The following is a 27,692-nucleotide window of genomic DNA, read 5'->3' on the forward strand; positions in this document are numbered from 1 at the left end:
AAATCTTGTGGGGTTTTTTGGGTAAGTTTTATCCCTAGATAACTCAATTTATACTTGATTATTGTGAAGGGTACTACCTTCCTGACCTCCATTTCTGTGATCTTGTTTGATGTATAAAACAATCCAGTTGACTTCTGTTTGTTGATCTTGTGTCCGACCACTCCACCAAATTCCTCTATTGCTTCCAGTACTCCCAGAGAGGCACTTTTGGGCTTTCCAACATCTAAAATCATGTCATCTCCAAATAATGATCATTTCACTTCTTTCCCCTGTGATGTCCTTCTATTGCCTTTTGTGATTAGCCAAGACCTCCAGAATGTTGTGGAATGAAAGTGGGGACAAGGGACAGCCTTGTGTTGTCCCCTTTTTCAATAGGATTGTTTTCATATTTTCTCTATTGACTATAACATTATTTTTTTCATATATAGCTTGTATTATGTTGAGGTAGTTTCCTTCCAATCCTATCTCCTTGAGTGTTTTCATTAAGAATGGATGTTTAATGTTGTCAAATGCTTTTTCTGCTTCTATACATCTTATCATGTGGTTCTTGTCCTTTTTCTTATCAATGTGATGGATAATGTTAATGGACTTTCGAATGTTAAACCATCCCTGCATCCAGGGGATGAATTCCACTTGGTCATAGTGAATTATTCGCTTTATATACCTTTGTTTTCTATTGGCCAAAAATGTGTTAAGGATTTTTGCAACAATGTTTAAACAAACCAGTCTGTAGTTCTCTATTCTTGTGGGATTCCTGTCTACTTTGGGCATCAGTGTTATAGTAGCTATACTAGAATGACTTTGGGTTTGCTGTCTTCTTGGATGCTCTGGAAGAGCTAGTGTAGAATTGATGTCAGCTCATCTCTGAATGCTTGGTAGAATTCTTCTGTGAAGCCATCTGGGCTGGAACTTTTTTTTGGTTGGTAGTTCCTTGACAACATTATCTATTTCTTCTTTGGCTATGGGTTTATTTAGGTTCTTGACATCTGTATGTGATAATCTGGAGAGGGATTGTTTTTCCAAGAGTATTTGTCCATGTCTTCAAAATCTTTGAATTCACTGAAGTATAGGACTTCATAGTACTGTGTAATTATCTTTTAATTTCATTAGGGCCCATTGTAATTTTCTGTTTCATCCCTCATCCTGGATATTAATGTCTGCTCCTTCCTATCTTTGGTTAGATTAGTCAATGGCTTGTAAATTCTATTAATCCATTAGAACCAGCTCTTTACCATTGTTTGCATTGATTTTCTGCATTGTTTATTTTATTGTTTTATTTTTCCCCACTTGTTTATAACAAACTTGATTGTTTTTATTTCTTTTCTTTTGCTATTAAAGGGATTATTCTGTTGACTCTGTTCCAATTGGTAGAGGCTTTGTGATAGCCTATCGACCATCAGTCTCTCTCTCTTTTTCATATGTGCATTTATCTCTATCAAACATCCTCTAATAGCTGTTTTTGCTGCGTGCCATAGGTTTTGGCACATTATAATCTCATTCTCATTAGTTTCTAAAATTTTCCTAATTTTGTCTTTTATTTTGGCCAGTACCCATTGATTTTGAAGAAGAAAGCTGTTGTGTTAGTCCAGGTTAACAAATCCAGAGACACTCATATATGTATAAGAAAGAGCTTTATATCAAAGAGCAATTGAATATTGAGGGAGCAGCCCAGTCCAGTCCAGATCAAGTCCATAAATATGATCTTAGTCCATATGTCTGACACTAGTCCTTAAATTCCTCTGTATATTCATGCAGCACATGCAATGATACTGAATATAGGAAGGTCACGGGCTATTGGGTGGAAACTCCTGTGGATACAATGGCAGTGGAAGCATCTCCAGGGCTTTGAATGTCATTAGTGTGGCTCCATGTGGTTTTTCAACAGGAATGTGAAGCAGAGAGAGTGTGTGTCACTCCTATAGGGAGGAAGAGAGGAAGTCCCAGAATCCTCAGGAGAAGACCATGACCATAGAAGGGATCACCAGGCAGTGACCTGAAAGACAGGACAGACTCCACCCTTCTTTCTTAATTATCAAGTTGACATGAAATTGTGTAACAAACACATCCTACAAGTGTTTGTCCCCCTTTTTATCTTACTTTTATTGGTTTCCAACTTTATGATGTGATGGACAGAAAAGAATGTGTGACTAACTTCCGTATGTTTGAATTTACTAAGGGTTGACTTGTGTCCAAGCATGTGGTCTATTTTCAAATACATGCCATGTGCACTTGAAAATAATGTGATTTTTTTTTTTTTTGCATTTGGGTGGAGAGCTCTAAATATATCTACCAGGTCAAGTTGCCTAATTGTAAACTTTAATTCTGTAGCCTCCTAGTTGAGCTTCTTTCTCATTCATCTATCTTTCTTGGAGAGTGGTGTATTGAAGTCACCTAATATAATTGTTGAACCTGTGAACTCTATTTCATCTTTTGAAGACTGTGAAGAATTTCACAGGTTTCTCATTGGACATGTTTAAATTTATTATGCTTACTGGCTCTTGACCTACTGAGCCCTTGAGTATTATATAGTTGTCATTCTTATCTCTTGTTATGACTTGCACCTTGAGGTCAATTTTGTTAGAGATTAGGATATCAAGTTCTGCCCTCTTTTGGTTGCTATTTGCTTGGTATACTTTTTGCCAGCCTTGTTTCTCAACCTATTTTTGTCTGCTTACTTAAGATTTGATTCTTGCAGACAACCAATTAATGGGTAATGTTTTATAATCCAGTCTGCTTGCCTTTGTCTTCAATGGGTGAGTTCAGACCATTGACCTTGAGAGTTATGATATCCATCTGTGGATTCTTTCTAGCCTCTTGTACCTGTTGTGTTTCCTCCCTCCCTCTTTTTCAGTGTGTTATAAACATGTGAGTGGGTGGTGGTTCATTCTTGCATTATTTTCACCATTGGGCCATTGTTATGTTGGGAGTTCTTTTTGGTGTGTTGACCTCTAGATGGAGTTGTGCGATGTGGTGATCTCCTGTTTGTGCTTGGTAATTGTTGGTTTTCGGCCCACATTGAGTTGGCAAGAATTTTTTTGTAGGGTTGGGTTTCTTCTGATGTATTCTCTGAATTTTTCTTTGTCTAGGAAGAATCTTACGTCTTCACCTACTTTGTGGATAGTGTGGTAGGATACAGGATGTTTTGTTTGGCATTCTCTTTCAACATTTGGAAGATGTTACTCTACTTTCCCTTCCTCTTCATGGTATCTGCTAACAAATCTGAGCATATTCTTATCTGAGCACCCTTGTAGGTGACTGCCACTTTTTCTCAAACTGCTATTATGATTTTCTCTTTTTCCTCATAGTTGGATATTATGATTGCTATGTGTCTTGGTGAATTCTTCCTGGGTTTAAATCTAAATGGTGTCCTCTCTGCTTCCTGAATGATAGTCTGATTCTCATTCATTATGTTGGGAAACTTTTTTTCCCCAGGAGTTCCCTAACTATTTTTTCTGCTGATTTATTCCTTGTGCCTTTTTCTAGTATGTTGTTTGAATTGTTCAAATGTTGTTTCTCTTCATAGCATCACTCGTTGTTCTCAATTTTTTAAAATTGATTGTCTTGTTTGACTGCCTTTCATGTTTGTTGATGTCTGCCTGGTTATCATCTATATCGCGGATATGGTTCTCTGATTCTTCTAGTCTATTGATGAGGTCTCATATTTGATTCTTTTATTCTATTGGCTCATCCTTAACCCTTGAATTTCCCTTTGAATGTGGACTCTATTTTCTCTTGTTTTTTTTTTCATCCTTTTTTTGAATTTATTCCTTCATATGCTGTATGATTCTAAGGAACATACTTAGTTTCTGTGGCTGGTTAATGTCCACATCTTCTATAAATGTTGTGAGGTTCAGGACTTCCTCCAACATTTCATTTTGTTTCTCTTGCTTTCTTGCAGAGGTTGTTGATGTGGATAGCTGTCTGCATGTCATTTTGGAGGAGCTCAGCTGGTGTTTTCCACTAGGAGGCTAGTGAGAGTGGATCTATGACTACATGTAGCCAACTTCACTGTGGGATCCAGCTACTTCTTTATCTTGTTAGGGTTGTGCTTTCTCCTAGACAATTTGGAGGGCATCTCAGGTGACCCTATCAAGCAGCACAGGCTGGGTGATCTCAGGCAGTGAAGTTGGTGCTGGGCAGGCCAATCACACAGTCAGCACATAGCAGGGGCCAGCGGGTATAGCCACGCAGGTGTGGTATCCAGCAGCAGGAAATAGCCTCCTATGCCGTGGGGTGGGGACTGCTGAGCAGTTTCAGGAAAACCTCCTGTGCTGCTGGATGGGAACTACTGTGCAGCAACGGGAAAAAGCATCCTCTGCTGCAGGGTGGGGACTACTGAGAGCCTGCTGAAAGAAACTTTTGTATTGTGAAGTGCAGGCTACTGAGTGGCTGCAGGAAAAGCCTCCTGTGCTGTGGTGTGGCACCTGCCAAGGGATGCAAGTTGGAAGCCTCTGCTGGGGTAGGGCCTACTTATCAGCTGTAGGAAAAGTCACTGCTACATGGGTGGTGGAGACTGAAGCAGCATGGGCACCAGGCCACGGGCCATTTCAGCTCCACAGTACGTATGGAGGGGCAGAAAATATTTATACCATGTGAATGGTGGACCCAGAGCAGAGTCCTGGGGTATTGCTAGACCTGATTGTGTGTCCCAAAGAATCTAAGACCCTGAACCAAACAGTTGCTGCAGAATTCTTCATGTGGTTACTCCTACATCAGCACCATCTTCCTGGAAGTCCTAAAACCATTTTTGTAGAATGCAAATATATGAGCACTTGCCTTTTTTCCTTATGTTGATGAAAATCATTAGCAGTTGGGGAATAAATCTTCCTAGTAAACCGTTGTTATCCATTATCAGAAATGCATAGAAGAAATAAGCACAGATGGTAAACCTATTAGTTCTCTTGCAAAAAAGCTTGCCTCTTTTGTTTGTGTGTGTGTTTTATTTCTCCTTTCTTATTGAAAGGTGAACAATTTTTCAAGTCATGAAATATCTGTAGGGATCTTAGAAATGTTTTCTCCATTACTTGCACATTTAGTCAGAAAATGAGTGATTAATGGCTTATTAAAATTTCATACTAAAATAAACTCAGATCAAGACTCTGTTAGAAAACCATTTATTTGATTTCAACTATATTTTTTGTATGCAAATTAAATTCTGTAGGGAGGACATTTTAATAGTGTGCTAAGATCCTAAAATACTCATTGAGTAATGATATAACCATGAACATACCTATGTGATCTTTTATTTATAATTTGTATAATGCCATTCTGTCTATTGTATGCATATTAAGAAAACTGTAGAGCACAAGAAGAGCAAACAGATCTCATTATATAAATATGATGAAGTATATTTGTACATTCTACTGTTTATACACATTTTTATTATTTCCAGTGTACTCCTTTCTATTATTCCATATACTTAGATTTGTACCTATATTTTACTGAGTATAAGAAGTGTTATAGGATATATCAACTTCACAGACATGCAAAATAATTGTTTATAATATTTTATTCTTAAACCCACATACTTTATAATACTTGGTTTAATCATGTATTTAAAAATAAAATGATTATTGTGTGAGTGTAGTACCATTCTAGTCTGGTTGTTCATCTTAAAGAATAAGAAAAGAACAAAGATTTGGAAACATTTGTATTCATTGAAGGTACTTTAAATGCCCTATTTTGCAAGTCCTTTCCTTTGAAATGACTCTTAAGAACGTTAAGGGGGCTGTGAGGTGTCACCAAGTTGGTTCCAACCCCAAAGGCCCCTAGCATTGAAATATTACCCTCTCATGCAACAGCTGCACAATTGTTACATTAGAGCCCTTGTTGCAACCACAGGATCAATCCATCTAACAGCATTCTCAACCTGTGGGTCAAAACCCCTTTAGGGGGTCGAACGACCCTTTCAAAGAGGTCACCTAACACCACGGGAAAACATATTTCTGATAGTCTTAGGAACCGTGACTCCACTCCTCTAACAGTCTCCAGGCGTGTCCGCCCACAGGCAGGTACACCACAGATGAGTACCAGCATAAAGACCGTTTCTCATGCTATACCAAGCTTCAAGACAAAATTTCATTTATTTATAACTAGAAAAAATATTTCATAATACATACTTACATATTGTTTTGTGATTAATCATTATGCTTTAATTATGTTCAATTTGTAACAATGAAAATACATTCTTCATATCAGATATTTACATGACGATTCACAATAGTAGCAAAATTTCAGTGATGAAGTAGCAACGAAATAATGTTATGGTTAGGTGTTGCCATAACACGAGGAACTATATGAAAGGGTGACGGCATTAGGAAGGTTGGGAATCACTGATCTAGCTGACGATCGTCCTCATTTTCTCTGACCACCCACTTTACCCAGCATGACGTCCTAATCCAGTGACTGGCCCGTTTTGATAATATGTCCAAAATTTGTGCGACCAAGTCTTTTGACGTCCTCACTTCCAAGTATCAATCTAGCTGTATTTCGTGTACAGTAGATTCATTTGTACTTCTGGCAGTTCGAGGCATATGCAGTCTTTTCACTAGCATCATAATTTAAATATATCCATTCTTCTTTGGTCTTCCTTATTCATTGTCCTGCATTCGAAGGAAAATAAAGCAATATAAAATCCTGAGACTGGGGGCATGTAAACATGCATCTTTGTTTTTTAAACTCAGTAGGTGCACCACTTTCTCTCTGCTTCTAGCAAACAAAATTGTGTCATCTGCGTATCACAGTTTGGTAATCAACCTTCTTTGAATCTGAATGCTAGATTCTTCTTCATATAGTCTAACTTCTCATATTATTTGCTCAGCATACCAAATGTGCAAGTTTGGTGAAAGGATACAGCCCCAATACACCACTCTCCTGCTTTTAGACCATGCATTACTACCATGTCTTATTTCTAATGACTGCGTTTTAGTCTATGGATGGGTTTTGGAGCAGTACAATGAAGTGTTCTGGAATTTCCATTTTCCCTATTTACTCATAGTTTGTGATCATTCCCACATTCTCTTGACTTTGTAGTAAAAATATTTTAAAATATTTCTTGTTTTTATCTGCCTCAGCCATCATCTATTTGATATCAGCAATGAATCTCAGGTCTTCTGAATATGGCTTAAATGTCTAGCAGCTCCCTGTCAAAGTACTGCTATATTAGTTTTGAATTCTTTTTAGCAAGAATAGTCATCCTGAAACATTAAATGACACTCAAAGTTGGAAGGTGATTCTTGAGCAATTGTAATTCTGACACATTTTGGACAAATTTATATATATATATTTTTAACAATTTATTGGGGCTCATACAATTCTTATCACAGTTCATACATATACATACATCAATTGTATGAAGCACATCTATACAGTCTTTGCCCTAATCATTTTGTTCTCCTCTTTTTTTTTTTACATTTTATTAGGGACTCATACAACTCTTATCACAATCCGTACATATACATACATCAATTGTATAAAGCACATCCATACATTCCCTGCCCCAATCACTCTCAAGGCATTTGCTCTCCACTTAAGCCCCTTGCATCAGGTCCTCTTTTTTTTTTCCCCTCCCTCCCCTTTCCTCCCTCCCTCATGTGCCCTTGGTAATTTATACATCGTTATTTTGTTATATCTTGCCCTATCCGGGGTCTCCCTTCCCCCCTTCTCTGCTGTCCCTCTCCCAGGGAAGAGGTCACATGTGGATCCTTGTAATCAGTTTCCCCTTTCCAACCCACTCACCCTCCACTCTCCCAGCATCGTCCCTCACACCCTTGGTCCTGAAGGTATCATCCACCCTGGATTCCCTGTACCTCCAGCCCTCATATGTACCAGTGTACAGCCTCTGTCCTATCCAGCCCTGCAAGGTAGAATTCGGATCATGGTAGTTGGGGGGAGGAAGCATCCAGGATCTGGGGGAAAGCTATGTTCTTCATCTGTACTACCTCGCACCCTAATTAACCCATCTCCTCTCCTAAACCCTTCTATGAGGGGATCTCCATTGGCCGACACTTGGGCCTTGGGTCTCCACTCTGTACTTCCCCCTTCATTTAATATGGTATATATATATATATATATATATATATATATATATATATATATATATATATATATATATATATATATATACACACATATACACATACATACACACACTTATATCTTTTTTTTTTTTTTGCATGATGCCTTATACCTGGTCCCTTGGCACCTCGTGATCACACTAGCCGGTGTGCTTCCTCCATGTGGGCTTTTTTGCTTCTGAGCTAGATGGCCGCTTGTTCACCTTCAAGCCTTTAAGAACCCAGACACTATCTCTTTTGATAGCCGGGCACCATCAGCTTTCTTCACCACATTTGCTTATGCACCCATTTGTCTTCAGTGATCCTATCATGGAGGTGTGCAGTCAATGATACGATTTTTTGTTCTTTGATGTCTGGTAACTGATCCCTTCGGGACCACTCGATCACACAGGCTGGTGCATTCTTCCATGTGGACTTTGTTGCTTCTGAGCTAGATGGCCGCTTGTTTATCTTCAAGCCTTTAAGACCCCAGTCACTATCTCTTTTGATAGCCGGGCACCATCAGCTTTCTTCACCACATTTACTTGTTCACCCCCTTTGGCTCCAGCCGTTGTGTCGGGAGAGTGAGCATCATAGAGTTCCAATTTAATAAAAGAAGGTATTCATGCATTGAGGGAGTGTTTGAGTAGAGGCCCAAGGTCCTTCCGCCACCTTAATACTTGACCTATAAATATAGACACATAGATCTATTTCCCCATCCTCCTATATATATTTGCATGTACATGTCTTTGTCTAGACCTCCATGAATGCCCTTTGACTCCTAGCTCTTTTCTCCATCTCCCTTGACTTTCCTCCTGCCCTACTACCATGCTTCGTCGCCACCTGGGCTAGAGTATACCTCTTCTCTAAGCAACCTTACCCTTGATCATTTCCCACCAGGCCTGCCACTCCCCCTTCTCTACCATTTGGGGTCCCATGTTTTTCCCTTGTCCCTGGGTTTGTTAACACCACTTCCTTATCCCCCCTACCCCCCCACCCCAAGTCCCCCCGGAACTGTCGGTGTCGTTGTTTTTCCTCCAGATAGTTCATCCAGCCTGTCCTATTCAGACAGACCTGTGGAGACACTAACATGCACGAAAACAAGACAGAGAAAAACAAAGCAACAGTATACAACCAGACAACAAAACAACAAAAACAAACCACTGACAAAGAACAAAACAAAACAGTTCACAAGAGAAAAGCTTGTAGTTAGTTCAGGGATCGTTTGCTGGCCCTTAGGAGCGTTTTCCAGTCCAGTCTGTTGGGGCACCACGCCCTGCTCCCAAAGTCCACTTTCAGCATTCCCTGGGGACCTTGCCACGCCATTCCCTTGCTGTTCTGCTACACTCCCCCAGTGATTTGTCTCGGTGTGGTGGGATCAGGTCAGGTGCAATTCCCACACTGTGTCTCCGGTGCTGTCCCCTGTATCGCCCTTAGTCACTGATTGGCATCATTTCTCATAGTGGGGCCAGCCATGTTGTTCTCTCTGTGGACTGGCTGCTCTACTCAGGAACATCATCCTCACGGCCTGGTGGGCCAGGCTGTGTTCCACTGTCTCCTCCTGCCCCTTCATCTTCTCCCGTGTGCTCTGATCAGATATGTTCATCTCCCTGAGCTGCAGAGTCAATGTCGTCCTTTGGAACAAATTCTTTTCGGGGGAGGGGCAGGAATCCACTTAATTTATGGTGCTGGGGCCAGCCTCCCAGACCTCTCCACTGGTTCCCTACTCCATGCCGGGATATTGCATTCATACCTTGCGACACTGGGTTGAAGTCTGGTCCCACTTTCCCTGTGGAGATATAAACAATACCCTCCCCTTGGGTGGATTAATGCCCCATGACCACACTACCCTTTTCTTCCTTGTATTCATCCTTTTGTTTTCCTTTCCCCACCTCCTCCACCATTGTCTACCATGTACATCCCTGGTTTTGTTCTGGTCTCTTCCATACTACACAGTCTTCACCCCTAAAATGTTTGTATACAGTAGCTTTTTTCCCTATGCCACTTTTGCTTTTAAAAATTTTTTTTAATTCTTACCTCAGCGGGCTCATGTTGTACTTGTCCTTTTGTGCCTGACTTACCTCGCTTAGCATGATTTCCTCCAGTTCTTCCCATGTCGCTATGTGCCTCATATGTTCATCACTGCTTTTTAGTGATGCGTAGTACTCCATTGTATGTATATACCACAGTTTTTTAATCCAATCGTCAGTTGATGGAAATTTGGGTTGCTTCCAACTCCTTGCAATTGTGAACTGTGCCGCAATGAACATTGGAGCACAGATGTCTGGTCTTGGTTTGTTTCTTGCCTCTTCTGGGTATATGCCCAGTAGGGGAATTGCTGGGTCATATGGTAACTCTATTTCCATCTGTTTTAGGTATCGCCAGATTGATTTCCATAGTGGCTGTACATACTTACAGGCCCACCAGCAGTGGATGAGTGTTCCCCTCTCCCCATAGCCCCTCCAACACTTGTTGCTTTCTGATTTTTTGAATTGGGCTACCTTTGAGGGTGTCAGGTGGTACCTCATTGTTGTTTTAATTTGCATTTCTCTTATGGCTAAAGATTGGGAACATTTTTTCATATGTTTGTTGGCCATTCGGATTTCTGTCCCTGTAAAATTTCTGTTCAAGTCCTTTGCCCACCTTTCAAGTGGGCTATTGGTTTTTTTCTTTTTGGAAGCTAGCAGAGTATTGTAGATTTAATAATAAGGCCTTTGTCTGATGTATCATTGCTAAAGATGTTTTCCCAGTCTGTGGACTCTCTTATTACTCTCTTGGTGAATTCTTTAGATGTACACAAGTGTTTTATCTTCAGTATATCCCATTTGTCAATTTGTGCCTCCTCTGTGTTTGTGTCTTTCCCTATTTCTGATAGCCTGTGTATTCCCTGAGCCAAAGTTCTCAAGTTGGTCCCAATTCCCTCATTGATGGCCCTAATAGTTTGGGGTTTAACTTCAAGGTCTGTGATCCACCTTGAGTTTATTCTTATGCATGGAGTGAGATAAGGGTCTTGCTTCATTTTTCTGCATGTTGATATCCATTTTTTCCAGCACCACTTGTTAAAGAGGGCATCTGCTTCCCATTTGATATTTTTGGGTCCCTTGTCAAAGATCAGCTGTGTGTATGCTGATGCTTTTATTTCTGGGTTTTCAGTTCTTTTCCATTGTTCTGAGTATCTGTCATTGTACCAATACCATGCAGTTTTGAGAACTGTGGCTGCATTGTATGTGCCAAAGTCAGGTAAAGCAAGCCCTCCCACGGTGTCCTTCTTCTTGAGGAGTTCTCTGCTATTTCTGGGCTTCTTCCCTCTCCATATGAAGTTGGTAATAAGTTTTTCCATTTCTTTGAAGAAAGATGATGGTAATTATATCGGGATAGCATTAAACTTATATAGTGCCTTTGGCAGAACTGACATCTTAACTATATTAAGTCTCCCAATCCAAGAGCATGGAATATTCTTCCATTTGTTGAGGTCGCTCTTGGTTTCTTGTAATAGTGTTCTATAGTTTTCCCTATATAGATCTTTTGTTTTTTCAGTCAGGTGTATCCCTAGATATTTCAGTTTGTGTTTGGCTATTGTGAAGGGTACCACCTTTTTGATCTTTTCTTCTGTGGCCTTATCTGATGTGTATAACAGTGCGATGGACTTCTGTTTGTTGATCTTGTATCCTGCCACTCTGCCAAACTCCTCTATTGCTTCCAGTACGCACCTTGTGGAACTTTTGGGATTTTCCATATATAAAATCATATCATCTGCAAATAACGATAGTTTCACCTCTTCCTTCCCCATACGAATACCTTTGATGTCACTTCTTTGACTTATGCTGTTAGCTAAAACCTCCAGCACGATATTAAATAGGAGTGGAGACAAGGGTCATCCTTGTCTGGTTCCCTTTTTCAGTGGGATTGTGTTAGCCTTTTCTCCATTGACTATGACTTTGGCTGTTGGTTTTTCATATATAGCTTGTATTGTCTTGAGGAACTTTCCTTCCATTCCTATTTTCGCTAGTGTCTTAAACAGGAATTGGTGTTGGATGTTGTCGAATGCTTTTTCTGCGTCTATTGATATAATCATGTGATTCTTATACTTTTTCATGTCAGTGTGATGAATAATACTAATGGTCTTTCGTATGTTGAACCATCCCTGCATCCCTGATATGAAGCCCACTTGATCATGGAGAATTATTTGTTTTATATACTTTTGTATTCTGTTGCTAGTATTTTGTTAAGGATTTTTGCATCAATGTTCATTAGGGATATCGGTCTGTAGTTCTCGATTCTTGAGGGATCCTTGCCCGGTTTGGGTATCAGAGTTATACTAGCTTCATAGAAGGAGTTTGCCATCTTTTTCTATGTTCTGGAAAAGTTTGTGTAGGATTGGTATTAGTTCTTCCCTGAATGCTTGATAGAATTCTTCAGTGTATCCATCTGGTCCAGGGGATTTTTTTGTTGGTAATCCCTTGAAAACCTTTTCTATTTCTTCTATTGCTATGGGTCTGTTGAGATTCTTGATGTCCATCGAGGATAGTCTAGGGAGGGATTGTTTTTCCAGGAATTTGTCCATGTCTTCCAAATTGTTGAATTCATTGGAGTACAATCCTTCATAGTATTGTGTAAATATCCTTTTGATTTCATTAGGGTCTGTTGTAATGACCCCTCTTTCATCCCTTATTCTTGCTATTGAGATTTGTTCCCTCCTTTCTTTGGTTAGGTTTGCCAATGGTTTATCTATCCTGTTTATCTTTTCAAAGAAACAACTTTTAGCGATATTAATTTTTTCCATAGTTTTTTTTATTTTCCCTCTCCTGAATCTCAGCCCTGATTTTTATAAATTCTTTTCTTTTGCTATTAGTAGGGTTGTCCTGCTGACTCAGCTCTAGTTTTTGTAAATTTTGTGTCAGCGTATCCATAATGAGTCTCTCTTCCTTTCTTAGGTGTGCTTGTATTGCTATGAACCTTCCTCTGATGACTGCCTTTACTGTGTCCCATAAGTTTTGGTACGTCGTGTGCTCATTTTCCTTGGTTTCGAGAAATTTCCTGATTTCGTCTTGGATCTGCACCAGTATGCACTCCTTTTGCAGTAGAGAGTTACTCATCCTCCAATTATTTGCTCTTATTTTCTTTGTCTTCCTTTTGTTGATTTCCAGTCTTATGGCACAGTGGTCAGAGAGAGAGGTCTGTATTATTTCAATGTGCTTAAATTTATGTAGATTTGCCTTATGCCCCAGCATGTGGTCTATCTTTGAATATGTGCCATGGGGACTTGAAAAGAATGTGAAATTTTTTGTATTTGGATGAAAAGCTCTGTAAATATCTATTAGGTCAAATTGTCTAATTGTGGAGTTTAGCTTTCTAGTCTCCTTGTTGAGTTTCTTTCCCTGTGACCTATCTTTCTCAGTGAGTGGTGTGTTGAAGTCACCCACTATAATTGTCGAGTCTGTGATTTCTTTCTTAATCTTTTGGAGTGTTTGGTTCACGTATTGAGCTGGTCTCTCATTCGGGGAATATATGTTTACAATGCTTAGTGGTTCATTGTCTATGATTCCCTTGAGCATTATATAGTGTCCCTCCTTATCTCTTTTTATGGTTTGCACTTTGAGGTCAATTTTATCCGAGATAAGGATTGCAACTCCTGCCTTTTTTTGTATTGCTGTTTGCTTGGTAGGTCCTTCTCCAACCTTTGATTCTCAGCCTATTTTTGTCTGTAGCCTTGAGATGTGTCTCCTGTAGGCAGCAAATTGATGGGTTGTGTTTTCTAAGCCATTCTGCTAGTCTCAGTCTTTTAATGCCTGAGTTCAGGCCATTGATATTCAGGGTTATTATCTCCATGTGCGGACTCTGTGATGCCATTTTATACTTTTTGTGTTGGGAGTTTTTCTACTTTCCTTTCTCATTAGTGTGTGTTTTGTGTATGTATCATTCATGACTTCTTTCCATCCTTAAGCCATTGCTATCTTGGGGTCTGTTTTCTCTTTGTTGTGCTCTGGGTGAGGTTGTTCTATGTGTTGGTCTCTTATTTGTGCTTGGTGAGTGTTGTTCTTCTGCCCATACTGAGTTGGCGAGGATCTTTTGTAAGGCTGGGCTTGTTGTAACGTATTTTTGGAGTTTTTCCTTGTCTGGGAAGACTTTTACTTCTCCATCGATCTTGATTGATAATTTGGCTGGGTCGAGTATTCTTGGGTTTGCGTTGTTTTCTTTCAATTTTTGGAATATGTTACTCCACTCTCCTTTTTTACATAGTTTCTGCTGATAGGTCTGAGCATATCCTTATGTGGGAACCTTTATATGTGATTGCTTGCTTTTCCCTAGCTGCTCTCATGATTTTCTCCTTTTCCTCAAAGTTTGAAAGTTTAACTATTATGTGCCTTGGTGATTTCTTCTTGGGGTCCCGTCGTGCTGGTGTTCTTTCAGCCTCCTGGATGGTTGCTTGGTTTTCATTCATTAGGCTGGGGAAGTTTTCCTCCAAGAATTCTCTCGCTATTGTTGCAGATGACTTCTTTGTTGTGTCTTCCTCCGGTAGGCCAATAATTCTAATGTTGTTCCGCTTCATAGCATCAGACATAGCTCTTAGGTTTTCTTCAGCTTCTCTGATGCTCTTATTAGATTTTTGTTCACGTTTATTAAAGTCTGCTTGGCTGTCCTCCACGACACTGATGCGGTTCTCTGATTCCTCCAATCGATTCTCAAGGAACATGATTCTGCTATTGTTTTTCGTTATCTGCTCCTTAAGCTCTTGTATTTTCCTTTGGTATATGTCTTTTATCTCCTCTATCATTTCATCCTTTTTCTGTAGTGTTTCCCTCATATCCTGCATCGCTCCAAGCACCATTCTGAGAGCTTCTTTGTATGGCATCTCAATGTCTGCTTCTTCTATGTATGTTGTTATGTTCAGGACATCTTCTTCCTTTGCCTTTTGTTTCTCCTGTTTTTTCATTGAGGTCGTTGGGGGTGATGGCTGTTTGCGTTGAGTTGTTTTTGAGGGACCAGGTGCCATTTTCTAGTCTCTCTCTGGAAGACTTATAGGAATTCTTCTTCGATCTGCCTACAGCTGATTTTGCTATGGGATTAACCTACCACTTTATCTTCCTGTGGCTTCCCTATCAGGGGAGTGCCCCAGATGGCAGATCGACTGCCTGCCCCAGTGTTGCAGAGGCTGGGCTGAAGTTCCCACTATTGGTTTGAATATTGATAAGTGTTGGCTGAGCTGCCTTATGTCCCCAGGTACACAGGCAGGAACTCCCTGGTGAGAAGTCTGAGGAGTATCCCCTGGAGAGCAAGCAGGCCTTACCCTAGCCTTGGGCTATCTATGCAGGGTGCAGCTCACCTAGCTGGGTGTGACCCAGGCGTAAATGCCCTAGGGCAATGGGAGTGCCCCGTAAGTCTGCAATGGAGTGTGAGAGAGCAGGGCAGGAACAAGGGGGGTGAGAAAAATCAAAAAGTGAGACTAGACTGTGCAGGGGTACAGGGAAGCGAGGGAAGCAAAAGAAACTATGTAGCTGAGTCCCACTCCCTGCCTGTGGATCTACACGGGCTTACTCCCTGCCCCAAGCCCCAGCAGTAGTCCGCAGCTGAGCCCCAAGAAGGGTCGCAAGAGAACTGCTGAGCTGCCCCCAGAGAAGTGGGGGGATAGAGAGCAGTGATGTTAACAGACGCCGCTGTGTAGCTGAAGCTTGATCCCTGCCTATGGAGCTGTGGGGGTTTGGGTTTAGTCCCTGCTCAGACCAAGCGGCGCGGCTGTGGTTGCGGCTGTGCCTTGAAAAAGCCCCTGTGCAGCCCTCCAAGGCTGTGTGGGAATATAAAGCAGAGACGCAAACAGAAGCAACAATGTAGTTGAACCCCGATCCCTGCCAGTGGAGCCGAAAGCATCCTTTTCCCTGCCCTGAGGGAGATAGGGGAAAACTGTGGCTGTGCTGAGACCAAGTCCTGCTACAGGCTCCAATTGGTCCTGGCTTGGGCAGATCCGGCAGCTGGACTAGGGTCGAGCCCCAGCCGGCTTCCACTGAGGTAGGCCAAAAGCCCCCAGCCCCTCAAAACCCCGTGGATCTGTGCCTACTTACCTTTATGATGCACCTCCTGCGATCCAGTGGCGTTGAATTTCACTCTGAGCAACTCTCCTGGGCTGGATTCTGCGGAGTCCCTCTGGTGTGTGTCACTCTGTCGCCATCTTCCCGGAAGTCCAAATTTTTATATTTTTAACTGTGTCATTAATTAGGAAATTTTGAGAACAAAACAAAAAAGGAAGCACTCTTTCGGATGTAGGTAAGACAGTATACTTGTATCTTAAGCGAGAGTATCGTAGTGTATACAACAATTAGATGATGCATCCGCTTACTTGAAGTTAAGGGTGTATTTCAGTTCCTGTGACCTGGATTCATTTTTTGTGTTTCTAAGAGAACTGTACAGCAAGCTTGAAGACTGCTAGTACCTTTTCATATGTGGAGCAATTCTTATTTTACTCTTTAGTTTTTCACAAACAACTGTTCTTCTAGGAGTTTTTTTGAGAAAATATTTTCCCAATTTCAAGAATTATGCATTTGAAAATATAGTAGTTGTAACATAGAAATTAAACTTCACGTGGGCTCTTTCTAATCTTTTAGTTTATTTTAGAATTTATGATTTGTATTTTTTGAGTTATTCTATTATGAAAGTTAGGCTCCCTGAATTCAAATATTTGTTGTCAAAAATCAGCATTGACTTAATGGTAGTGAGTTGCACAATATTTACACATGCCTCAGATTCAAAATCTGCAGAATGAGAATAATTTTAATTAAAAGAAAATGATGATAAAACCTGCTCAAATTATTGAGAGAAAAGAATTATATTTTCTGAGTATGCAAACATGTATGCCCCCCCCCAAAAAAAAACATGTGTTGTAAAACCTTACATGTATAACTGTAATAATCCCATTTGGGAATCTGCTGACTGTTCAGTATTGAGACAGGATGAGGATGGGCTGTGTCTTTGGAGTTATAAAAGAGATTAATCAAGAAGCAAAAGCAGAGGGAATGCTTTCTACTCCCATAAGAGAGTTACAGTCACAGAAACCCATAGGGGGAGTTCTATTGTGTCCTATAGCTAAGGCCACTAGCAGTTGAAATTCACTTGATGACAGTCTATAATTGTGTTCCTTTTACAAGTTTTGGTGACAATGTACTGCCAAATCTCTCATGGATGCTCTACACATGTCTATACTCACGTAGGCTGTTTTTCATATTCAATTGATCAAATCAATATCAAAGAGTTCTATAATCTGTTATTTTAAAGAATACATTAGGATTGTTTGATTCAATTTTTAAAGTGATCGTCTAGAGTGCATTATCTTTAACCTAACTGGAAACTCTTTAGCAGCATTGTTATACGGCTATATTTTCAAAGGTGGACACCATCTTTTACTTCAGACTTTCCATTATTATAGAAAGTACTTTGAATACTTACGATAACCTGCAGAGATAGAGGGGACTAAGATTACGATGCAAAAAATGCAATACATCATACTGAAAAGTCTTCAATTTCACTTTGTTATGATCTTTTAATGTAACAGCAAATATCGAGAAGTTATTTTTAAACATAGAGGGCGAACCATTCAGCATGACCACTCTTATCCCTTCCTTTTTGCTGTATGTGAACTATATTTTTATAAATTGAGGTCCAGTTACTTTTCCCTTAGACAGTATTCATGTGCCTCTGCCTTTTCTTGGTTGGGATGCATTCCTTTGCCCTAGTGACCACATAAACCACACCAAGAACTATCCTAATCTTTATACCCCACTCACAGCCATCAAGTCAATACCCTAGTGAGTGTCGCAGATTGTAAATCTTTACTAGAGTAGGGCTTTATGCTGGCTTTCTGAGGAGGAGATGCTGGCTTTGAACTTCAGACTTGGCAATTAGCAGCCAAGATGTAATAATTATGTGAACAGAGAGTGACCTTAAACCACAATTTCCCCTTAAGTCTTCTAGCAATTACCTTAACCCAAATAAAGTTCTCAATATTCTGAATGTCTTCTGCCTGCTTCCACCTGCCTCTGACTCAGTATATAACATATAACTACGTCATATCCTGAACATCTTCATTAGGATACTTGAACTGTTCATTGTCTTATTCTCATGAGAAACTGCACTGTCAGAAAAACACTAGAAATTGTATTGCTGATTTCTAGTAGATGCTTAATAAATACAACAAAATTAAATTAAGTGAGTCAGCTTGTGAATGGAATGAATGAGTTAATTGATCCATTCTACCCCTAGGTAGAAATTGAACATTTCAAGGACATACGTGACGTGTTATAGCTTCTTATAAACCTACGCACTTAACAGAGAACCTGGAGTACTGTAGGTGCTAGATATATTTGGGGATGATGAGTTTAAAATGACAGTATAAGTACTAGCATTACAGTATATGCATTCATATTTCGTGGAGGCAGTAAATATTTGCTTAGTTTTATTGTTAGTAAAATTACCCTTTATCTACAACATAATTTACTAGATCCTTGTTTTAGTGAACTTTGGTGAAGATTATTTAATCCCCCTTTACTTACTTAGAAAAGATCTCAACATTTTAATTTTTTATCTATACTTTTATGAAGTTGACTTGTGCATTTGAAATCTGTATGGAATTATTTTACAGCCCAATATTTTTAAACGTTTTAAATAGTGGGATATAAAATAACTCTGCCTTATCCATATAGTATATATGAAGAAAAAGTACATGCAGTTTAGCAAGTAAGGGCATATTAACTCTTTTTATTATGTTGGGCATATCACAACCATAATTAATTTATTAATTGAGAACTTGAGATGATGTTTTCCCTGTAATTTTACTTAGGAAAACACTGCAGTGGTGCCAGGTTATATTTCAAGGGAAAAATCATCTGGATATGCTCTAATTTCACTCTTACATAAATGAAATTCTGAAGTGAAATGTATTTGAATGCTATAGCAGATAATATTCTGAACAGGTAACTGAATCATATGTTTTGTTTTTCACTTTGACAGTTATACTCAGCAAGTGGTTGGAAATGGAATCAAGGCCCAATCTGGAAATCCTGAAGTAAAAGTCAAAGGATTTGATCCTGTAATTAATCAGATTATTGATAAACTGAAGCATGTTATCCAGGTAAGTGCTGATTTATATTGCTACAGTTTATGAAACAGTTGGGAGCGCCTGGTGGCTACACGTTAAGCTACTATCCCCAAAGTCAGCAGTTTGAAGTCACGAGGTACTTTCTCTGTGGGAGAAAGATGGAAAAGATTTGCACTGTTTAATTTCCAGTTTAGATGATAAAATACTACCAAATATCTGAAGCTGCATATTGGCATAACATAGTTGCACTTACATCTTTTTGTAAATATTGGTTGAGTAATTTTGATATAGAAAGCGAATGTGAAATAGTATATTAATTGGTGAATATTCTATATGGTTAAGGAGGAAGCCATATTCTCAGAATGTCAATAAATCATACTAATTTTATCGGTAAACTTCATACCTAATAAATTAGTGTTAGGTATCAGAACTGAAGAGCTCACTCAGAAAAAAATAGTGGAACTTAAACGATGCCAACGTTACATTCCTGGAAATACACTGAGACTTGCTGTAAAGAATTTTGCTTTGTTTTCAACAAGTCCTCTTATTTAGTTTTTGTCTCAATTTTTACATAATCTGCCTAATGATTCCTTTTGAAACAGTCCTGCTTAGTTTTTAATAACGTCTCATTAATAGTATATACTGCTATTTTTAATGCATGATATATAAAGCATCACTTATACAATTGATATTTATCGAGTACTTTATCAAAATACTCCATTAATTAGAACCAGATATGTTGGCACATTTATCGATTATCCTCCCTTCAGCATGTATTAGTGTTTGTGATTAAAATAATTTTTTTTGTTACATTAGTAAATTTACAACAATTTATATATGCATATCTTTTAATTTTTTCTATGCAAAACCTGGAATGGTTAACAAATATTTCTAATGAGAATACTCAGTGTCAGAGAATATACTTAAATAGTGCAATTTTTATTGTATATTAAAATATCCCAGAGTTATTGTTCTAAAACATTTAACATAATGCAGTATCAATTCTAAGAATTCTATTTTCACTAACTCAAAAGAATGGAATGATGCATAAGAAATATATTGAGCCTGTGTTTAATATTAATATAATACATTTTGGTTTTTTTTATACTTTGGATGGGAGTGGCATATTTTGCTACTTCTATGGTTGGACTGTTGGGTAAACAGCACATTCATCCTGAGTGGCAGGATGAAAGCAAATTGTGTTGAGGAGACTGTAAGAGAAAAGTATTTTATGATCGACCTCTAATGAATGAAAACATAAAGAAGAAAGTCCAAAAGTAAAGTAAGTAGATGTCTAACACTGCTTTGGAGCCTTGCATCCCCATAGTGCGACAACCAACCACCACTCCAGTTAATATTTTAGCCTAAATTTAGCAATAATCTTGTGACTGTCAGGACAACTTAGAATAGTCCATAAATGCGTGAGTTTCTAAAGGCCTAGTAAACAATCAATTAGGATTTATATATGGAAGCATAATAGATTCCAAAGTATATATTGAAGCTTAAAAGTGACTGTTGGTGGCTAAAAGTGACTATCAGTTAACCATTGTACTGCTAACCAAAAGGCCAGAGGTTCAAACCCACCCGGCACCCTGCAGGGAACGACGAAGCTATTGCTGGCATAAAAATGTACAGCCTCTAGAACCCTATGTAGGGGCCCTATGAGCCAGAATGAACTCATTGACAATAGGTATGTGTGTTAGGTTGGGATTTCCAAAGAAGCAAAATCATTGACATTTGTGTATGTTTGTCTATAGACAGACATTTATACCGAGAACTGGCTAACACAATTGTAGAAGAAAATATGTCTAGTCCAATTCAAGCCAGGCTTCTGATTCCTGTTGGGGTGAAAACTGACCAGCAGGAAGCAGCGTAATGAATCTGGTGGGCGGGGGAAATGTGAGGTTAGCCAAATGAATACACTGTCAGTAGCTCACGGACAGCTCCTGGATGGGCAGGTGAAGATCAGGAAATTGATGAACACACTGCAAGATCCAGCGCCTGCAAAAGGTGAAAGACCAAAAGAAAAACCAACTTTGCTCAGTCTTCTTTCCCTGGCACATAAGGCCATAACTCCTAGAAAGTGTCAGCAGGCTGTTACTTGATTGATAGTTTGGACTCCACCCTTATTTTCATCTGGAATGTCTAGTTGACCTAAACACTAACCCTCACAGATCACTCCTTTTCAACTTGTCACCTGGACACAATTCTTTAGGTATACATAACCACCAAAGACACTAATCAAATTATCATTGTAGCTAACACGATACAACTAACATGCATACAACCCAAACCACAGTAAGCCCATTTTAATCTTATATTTTATGAGTCAGCAAAACAAAAATATATGGTATATGCATACAAATAAGAATTACTCCTAACAATTAGTCCTCATTTCTGCAGCGCTATGTGACCATAGCTGGCATTTAGAACTACTTTCTCCATTGCCCATTCTGTATTTCCTTTGACCTCAGCTGTTCTTGGTTCTTCACTTAGTGGGGTGGCTGAACCAAACCTTAATGCAGGGGTCCTCAAACTTTTTAAGCAGGGGGACAGTTCACTGACCCTCAGACCCATTGGGGGGGAAGGGGCTGGACTATATTTTAAAAAAAACTATGAACAAATTTCTATGCAGACTGCACATATCTTATTTTGAAGTAAGAAACAAATGGGGCAATAACACCCATTGGGCCGAATAAATGTCCTCGGCGGGCCACATGTGGCTCGTGGGCTGTAGTTTGAGAACCCCTACAAGTCTGGGCTATTAATAGCCATACCAGGGTTGGGATGCTATTGTTTATCGTTGACTTTTATCATACTAAGAAAACTTAAGGAATCTTCTGGATTCCCGATACATTCTTCTTTATTTCCCTTATACAATACTAATTCCATTTCTCCATGGTAATCAGGATCAACCACATCAATCAGTACAACAATACCCTTGGTTGCCTGTTGAGACAGCTGCATGAGAAGTCCAAAATGGCCAGAAGGCATTCTTAACTTCCAATGCAGTGGAATCAGTGCTGTGTCTCCAGGTGGGAGTATTCCTCCCTTTAGAGCTAAGGCCTGTGGACCTGTAGAGCCGTGGGAAAGGAAGCAGATGTGTACTGAGTGGGTCATTCAGAGTAAGTGCATGGCTCCCCTCCCATTTCCACCCCCTTGGTTCTTGATTCAGTGAATCCTGGCTAGTGGAGAAATAATCCTATATATTGGACAATGGTTTAGAGAAGTGGTTCTCAACCTGTAGGTTGTGACCCCTGTGGGGTGTCAAATGACCCTTCAGAGGGGTTGCCCAATTCATAATAGTAGAAAAATTACAGTTAGGAAGTAGCAATGAAAATAAGTTTATGGAAGGGGGTCACCATAACACGAGGAACTGCAGCAAAGGGTAGCGGCGTTAGGAAGGTTGAAAACTCCTGGTTTAGAACACAGCCACCCTCCCAACGAACATTGTCCCAATCTTGCAAGGTGTGCTCACTAAACTGACACCATAATTGTGTCTTTAGAAGTCCATTCCAGCATTCTATCAAGCCAGCTGCTTCAGGATGATACGTAACACGATAAAACCAGTGGCCAACTGCCACCCTTCATTTGCTGTGGAGTGAGTCCCTTGATCTGTGACAATACTGTGAAGGATACCTTGTCTGTGGAGGAGACATTCTATAAATTCACAAATGATAGTTATGGCAGAAGTGTATCAAGCAGGGAAAACAAATCCATATCCAAAGTAATTGTCTATTACAGAAAGAACACAATGATACCCTTTCTATGAAGAAAGTGGTCCTATGTCATCAGTCTGCCACCAGGTTGCTTTTGATGTCCCATATCTTGAACTCAGTGTTGTTCTCTGCTGCTGGTAGAGTGGTACTCAGCGGTCACAGTAGCCAGGTCACCTTTGATGAGTAGAAATCCATCTTGCTGAGCTCAGGCATAGCCTCCATAGCAGTCATATGCCCACTTTGTTCATTTGCCTATTGGGCAAGCACAGGAATGGCTGCAGAAGTGGACGCCTGGTTTGCACATAATGTGCCATCCTATCCACTTGATTGTTAAAATTGTACTCTGCTCATCCTTTGGTGAACATTCATGAGACATAAATATCTTCTATTGTTTGGCCCTTTCAGAGAGGGGTATCTACATGTCTCTTCCCGGCACCTCATTGTCACCGATTTTCCAATCATAGCCCTTCCAGGTTCCTGCCCATCCAGCCGAGCCATTGGCTACCACCCATGAATTAGTATACGTTAGCTCATTTGGCCATTTCTCCTTCCAGGCAAACCGACCAAGCAGGTATGCCGCTTGAGGGTCTACCCATTGGGAGAATTTGGCTTCACTGCTGTCCTTCAGGAAGGTCCCAGAAAAGGGCTGCGTCCCACTTTTAAGTGGCACCTGCATATCATGCAGAACTATCAGTAAGCTAAACATAAATTTTCAGTTCCTCAATTAACAGATCTGAAGGAACTCCCATGAGGCCATAAATGCAGACAAGGATAAAGATTGTACCAGGACAAAGTGGAGACCATCGGAATTTGGGCCACTTCTCCATGCAGCTTGCTTGTACCTTCAGGTCCCCCTGTAACCTGATTTCGTATATATCAGTGGGAGAGATGCCTCAGGTACTTTTTAAATTTTTATTTTTTTAGCAATTTCCTCTATTCTAAAGTCTGCACTTGAAGTGGATTTGCATGTATTAAATAGAGTAAATCCAGTATCCAGTGAAAAGTTTTCCAAAGGGAGAGAGAATGTTTGGCCAATGATTAAGATTAACTTTCTTGCATCAGTCTGAATTGCTCTTTGGTCATATATTGGAGACAACACTTGGCTCCTTTCAGTTTATCTCACTGAGGAGATGCAGGAAGCCTTTCCATTCAGACACGCTCTCCTGGAAAGCTTATGGAGAAACTTCTGGGTATTCACATGATTACATTTTTGTAAAACTTTCAGCAAAAAAGTCACATTTATTCAGTAATTTATGTTTAAGAATTAAATAACATCAATCATTTTGCAAAGAAGGGAAGCTTCTGACTGCTGAGCACTTAGTTAGAAGTAATAATACCCACTGCTTAGAAATCACTTTTCCTGTTTTATATGAAATGTAAAAACAGAATATCACAAGAATTTTCTGTAATTTTTTATTGAAAAATCAATGTTAAGGTACTGATGAAAGGACTAGGTTTTAGTAACATTTTATTTCTTCAAAGCTAACAATTCAAATGCAGCTAAGAATGTTTTCATTTTGTATTAAATATTCATTTTTATATAGAGAATGAAAATCTGCTTTAGTAAGATAACTTCACGTATAAAATGTGTTTTTTTAAACACTGAGAAAATTAGTATTCATTTTCATTGCGTCAACCCACAAAATAAGTAGATATTTTATAATATGCACTCCATCATCACAATGTACTCTATTCAGTCAAGATCTGGAGCCTATAACACAGGAAGAGACTAGGCTCGATTATTTTGTTGCAATTTTCTCACTCCATTCCATGATTCATAGAGATGTTAGCATTAGATTGAAAATATATTATGATTTAAATCTCAATGGATGGCCCTAAAGTTAGTGTTTATAAATGTTTTTAATAAATGAAAATGAGGTTGCTAATGAAATAAATATCCTGATGTTTCAAATTTCTATTTCTGAGAGCTTTCCAAGCCATTTACCAACAACCACACTTTAGAAAATTTCCCCAAGATTGGGAGCTTAAAAGAGGGACCCAGAACCAGTCAATCATAATTGATTGGCTAATTGCTAATTGCAAATGAATTATCAAGCATTGTCAGCTACTTCTGTGAACTTCATCACTTCTACTGATTTGTTTCCTTGCTTGGGGAATTCACCAGAGGTGCCTAAGTTTTTAGGCTCCAAACCCATGACACTCCAATATCACGTCCACGGTTTATGATATGAATATTCTATAAGAACTAACATTCCTTGATTTTTAGAAACGTGATCGTGGCTGTAACACAGTTAGCAATCTTTTAGTTCAGAAGAGAAGTTATTTTTTCAAAGCACTCAATAAATGGGAATGGTTGTCTAATTCAGCAATTAGTTTGAGTAAATTCAGTGGAAGGGTGCTGCTGTCCAGCATGTGCGGTATAATGCACTGACTTCACTACTGGCCATTTCATTAAAAAAATCAATTTTCAGCGTAGAACCAACCCTTTCAATTAGTGTACAATCCACTGAAAATAAAAAGTGAAGAACTCTTTTTGAAAGCAATAAGGCAAGCTGAGAACTGGTAATTTCTTTATTATTTAGAAGGTGTGCAATTGTTTCATGATGTTATCTCTTTAGATGTTGGTGATTTTATGTGTTGTTATTACCCAGGAGGACTTTAACCATCCATCTACCAGATAGATCGTCTGTTGGTGAAACATGTTGAAAGACATTTGACTAGTAGGACTTTTATAGGTTTTATTTATGAAGACGATGTATAACGAGTCCCGGTGGTTCAGTAAATACAGCGTCGACTACTAACTGAAAGACTAGTGGTTGGAGCTTACCAGCGTTTCCTTTGGAAAAAGTACTTGTGAGATGCAGCCCAGAGAACCCTAGGAGGCAACTCTACTCTGTCCCGTGTTCAATCACCTTAGCAACACCAAACAACAAAAAAGAAAAAATATATAACCTTTTTTAGATAAAGTTTTATATATCTCATTTAAAAAGTAAAGTGAAAATATACTTTATTTCACAAAATAGAGTTTGAAATGATTATAAGTTTCCAAGATATTCAGAATTATTTTAATAAACAAATCATTTGGATTTAACTTTTTCAGGGTTTATGAAATCTAAGATAATTGTGATTTATTCTATTATAAATGAATAAAATATGTGAGAAATATGATGCTTTGGTAATTATCAGACATCAATAATGACCTACTTAATAACTTCCAAGAATTAAAACAAACAAAAAACAAACTTTCTAGCACTTTTTCTGTGATGGTTGCATTCTCACAGTGTAATAAAGAGATTTTTGAATTAGCACTAGAAATAGAGCTAGATTCCCACATATACTTCTTTTTATTAGTCTCCTTACCTAGACTCTTTAAACCAAAGTTAATTTAAATATGAAAGAAGACAGCTAATGGCACATATCAGTGAGGGTGAGGCATAATCGGCATACTCTTTTACTGTGTTGGGGCTATATAAAATAATGTAGTCACTTTGGAAAACAATTTGATAGGTCCTTAAAATGTTTCGCATAGAGCCAGCAATTTCATTCCCAGGTATGTCCCCTCCCAAATGAATACATGTTTTCAAAGAAACACCCATGTATATATCTTCATAGAAACATTATCGGTAATAACCAAGAGGTGGAAACAACCTAAAGGCCCATGAACTGATGAATGAAATAAATATTTGAAACAAAAATAAACTCAATGCCATTGAGTCGATGCCAACTCAGAGTGACCCTCTAGGTCAGAGTTGACCTCTCCCAGTGATTTTCTGCAACTGTTAGGCTGTCAGGACTATAAATACAAGATAGTTTATTTCTGTAAAACCGGGTCCCGCAATTTGATGAAATGTGACTTGGATATGCTTCAACAAATAAAAAGTGCTTTGGAAGCTCTTATTCATCTCTTAAAAAAAAAAAAAGGAAGAGAGTTATTTGGCCCATTCCAAAGAAAGGTATTTTTTGTGTACATTTCAAAGAAAGGAGATCAACTGAAATGCAGAAATTACAAAACAATTATCATTGATAACACATGCCATGCTAACACAATTTTGCTGGAGATAATTAAAAACGACTTTGACCTCCACAAGGAATTGCCAGACGTTCCAGTTGTCAATAATTTCATTTTATTTGAGTCAATATTTAATGACCGTGGAAACAAACAACATATTGCTTTGGGAAAATGTCAAGAACACCTGAATTTTAGAAAATAACTGAAGTCACTTTGATGCCTGACATGCCCCTAAATTTATTTATATTACTCACAAAAATGTGAAAGGTGGACAATGGGGAAAAAAAGAATACAGAAGGAAAATTTATTTTGGGCAAAAAGATATTGAATATATAGTAGAATGTCAGAGGCACAAGTGCTTTGTCCTTAGGAGAAATGCCATGCTCCCTAGAGGGAAGATGGCAAGACTTTGGCTCATTTTTCTTGGCCTTAATCAGGAAAGACTAATCGCTAGAAAAAGACATGCTTGATCAAGCAGAAGGCAAGCAAAAACGTGGGAAGCCATAAGTGATATAGAATGAGCCAATAGTCAAAACAATTCATTTAAATATACTAATTTAATGATTTAAATATATAAATATAATGATTATGAACTTGGTGAAGTACGGAAAAATGTTGCTTCGCTCTGTGATAAGTTGCCACGAGACTCCCTGGCCAGTAACAACAAACAAGAAACAATAAAACAAAACAAAAATCGAAATTGATTTGCTGCTTGTAGTATATTTATCTACAGATTTATTTTTATTGCAAATTAAGTGTGGGCCTGCATTACAGATCATCAACTTTGCATTCAACCTTTTCAAACACCAGTCATCCCCCAACAATTTACCCCTCCCTTGCTCCTTGATTTCTCTTCTCCCTCTTTA

The 27,692-nt window shown here is 38.9% G+C and overlaps 1 protein-coding gene across 1 annotated transcript in view; it reads left to right on the forward strand.

The window, feature by feature from the left end:
* The window catches only part of GPC5 (glypican 5), a 558,236-nt gene extending 538,727 nt beyond the window's left edge, over window positions 1-19,509 (forward strand). The window contains exons 6-7 of the mRNA XM_075562716.1: window positions 19,050-19,170; window positions 19,480-19,509. Of these exons, the coding sequence (XP_075418831.1) occupies window positions 19,050-19,170; window positions 19,480-19,509 (151 nt within the window). The remainder of the gene's footprint in view (window positions 1-19,049; window positions 19,171-19,479) is intronic.
* Window positions 19,510-27,692: the final 8,183 nt, after the last annotated feature.

This window comes from Tenrec ecaudatus, chromosome 11 (genome assembly GCF_050624435.1).
Source record: "Tenrec ecaudatus isolate mTenEca1 chromosome 11, mTenEca1.hap1, whole genome shotgun sequence".
Lineage (NCBI taxonomy): Eukaryota > Metazoa > Chordata > Mammalia > Afrosoricida > Tenrecidae > Tenrec > Tenrec ecaudatus.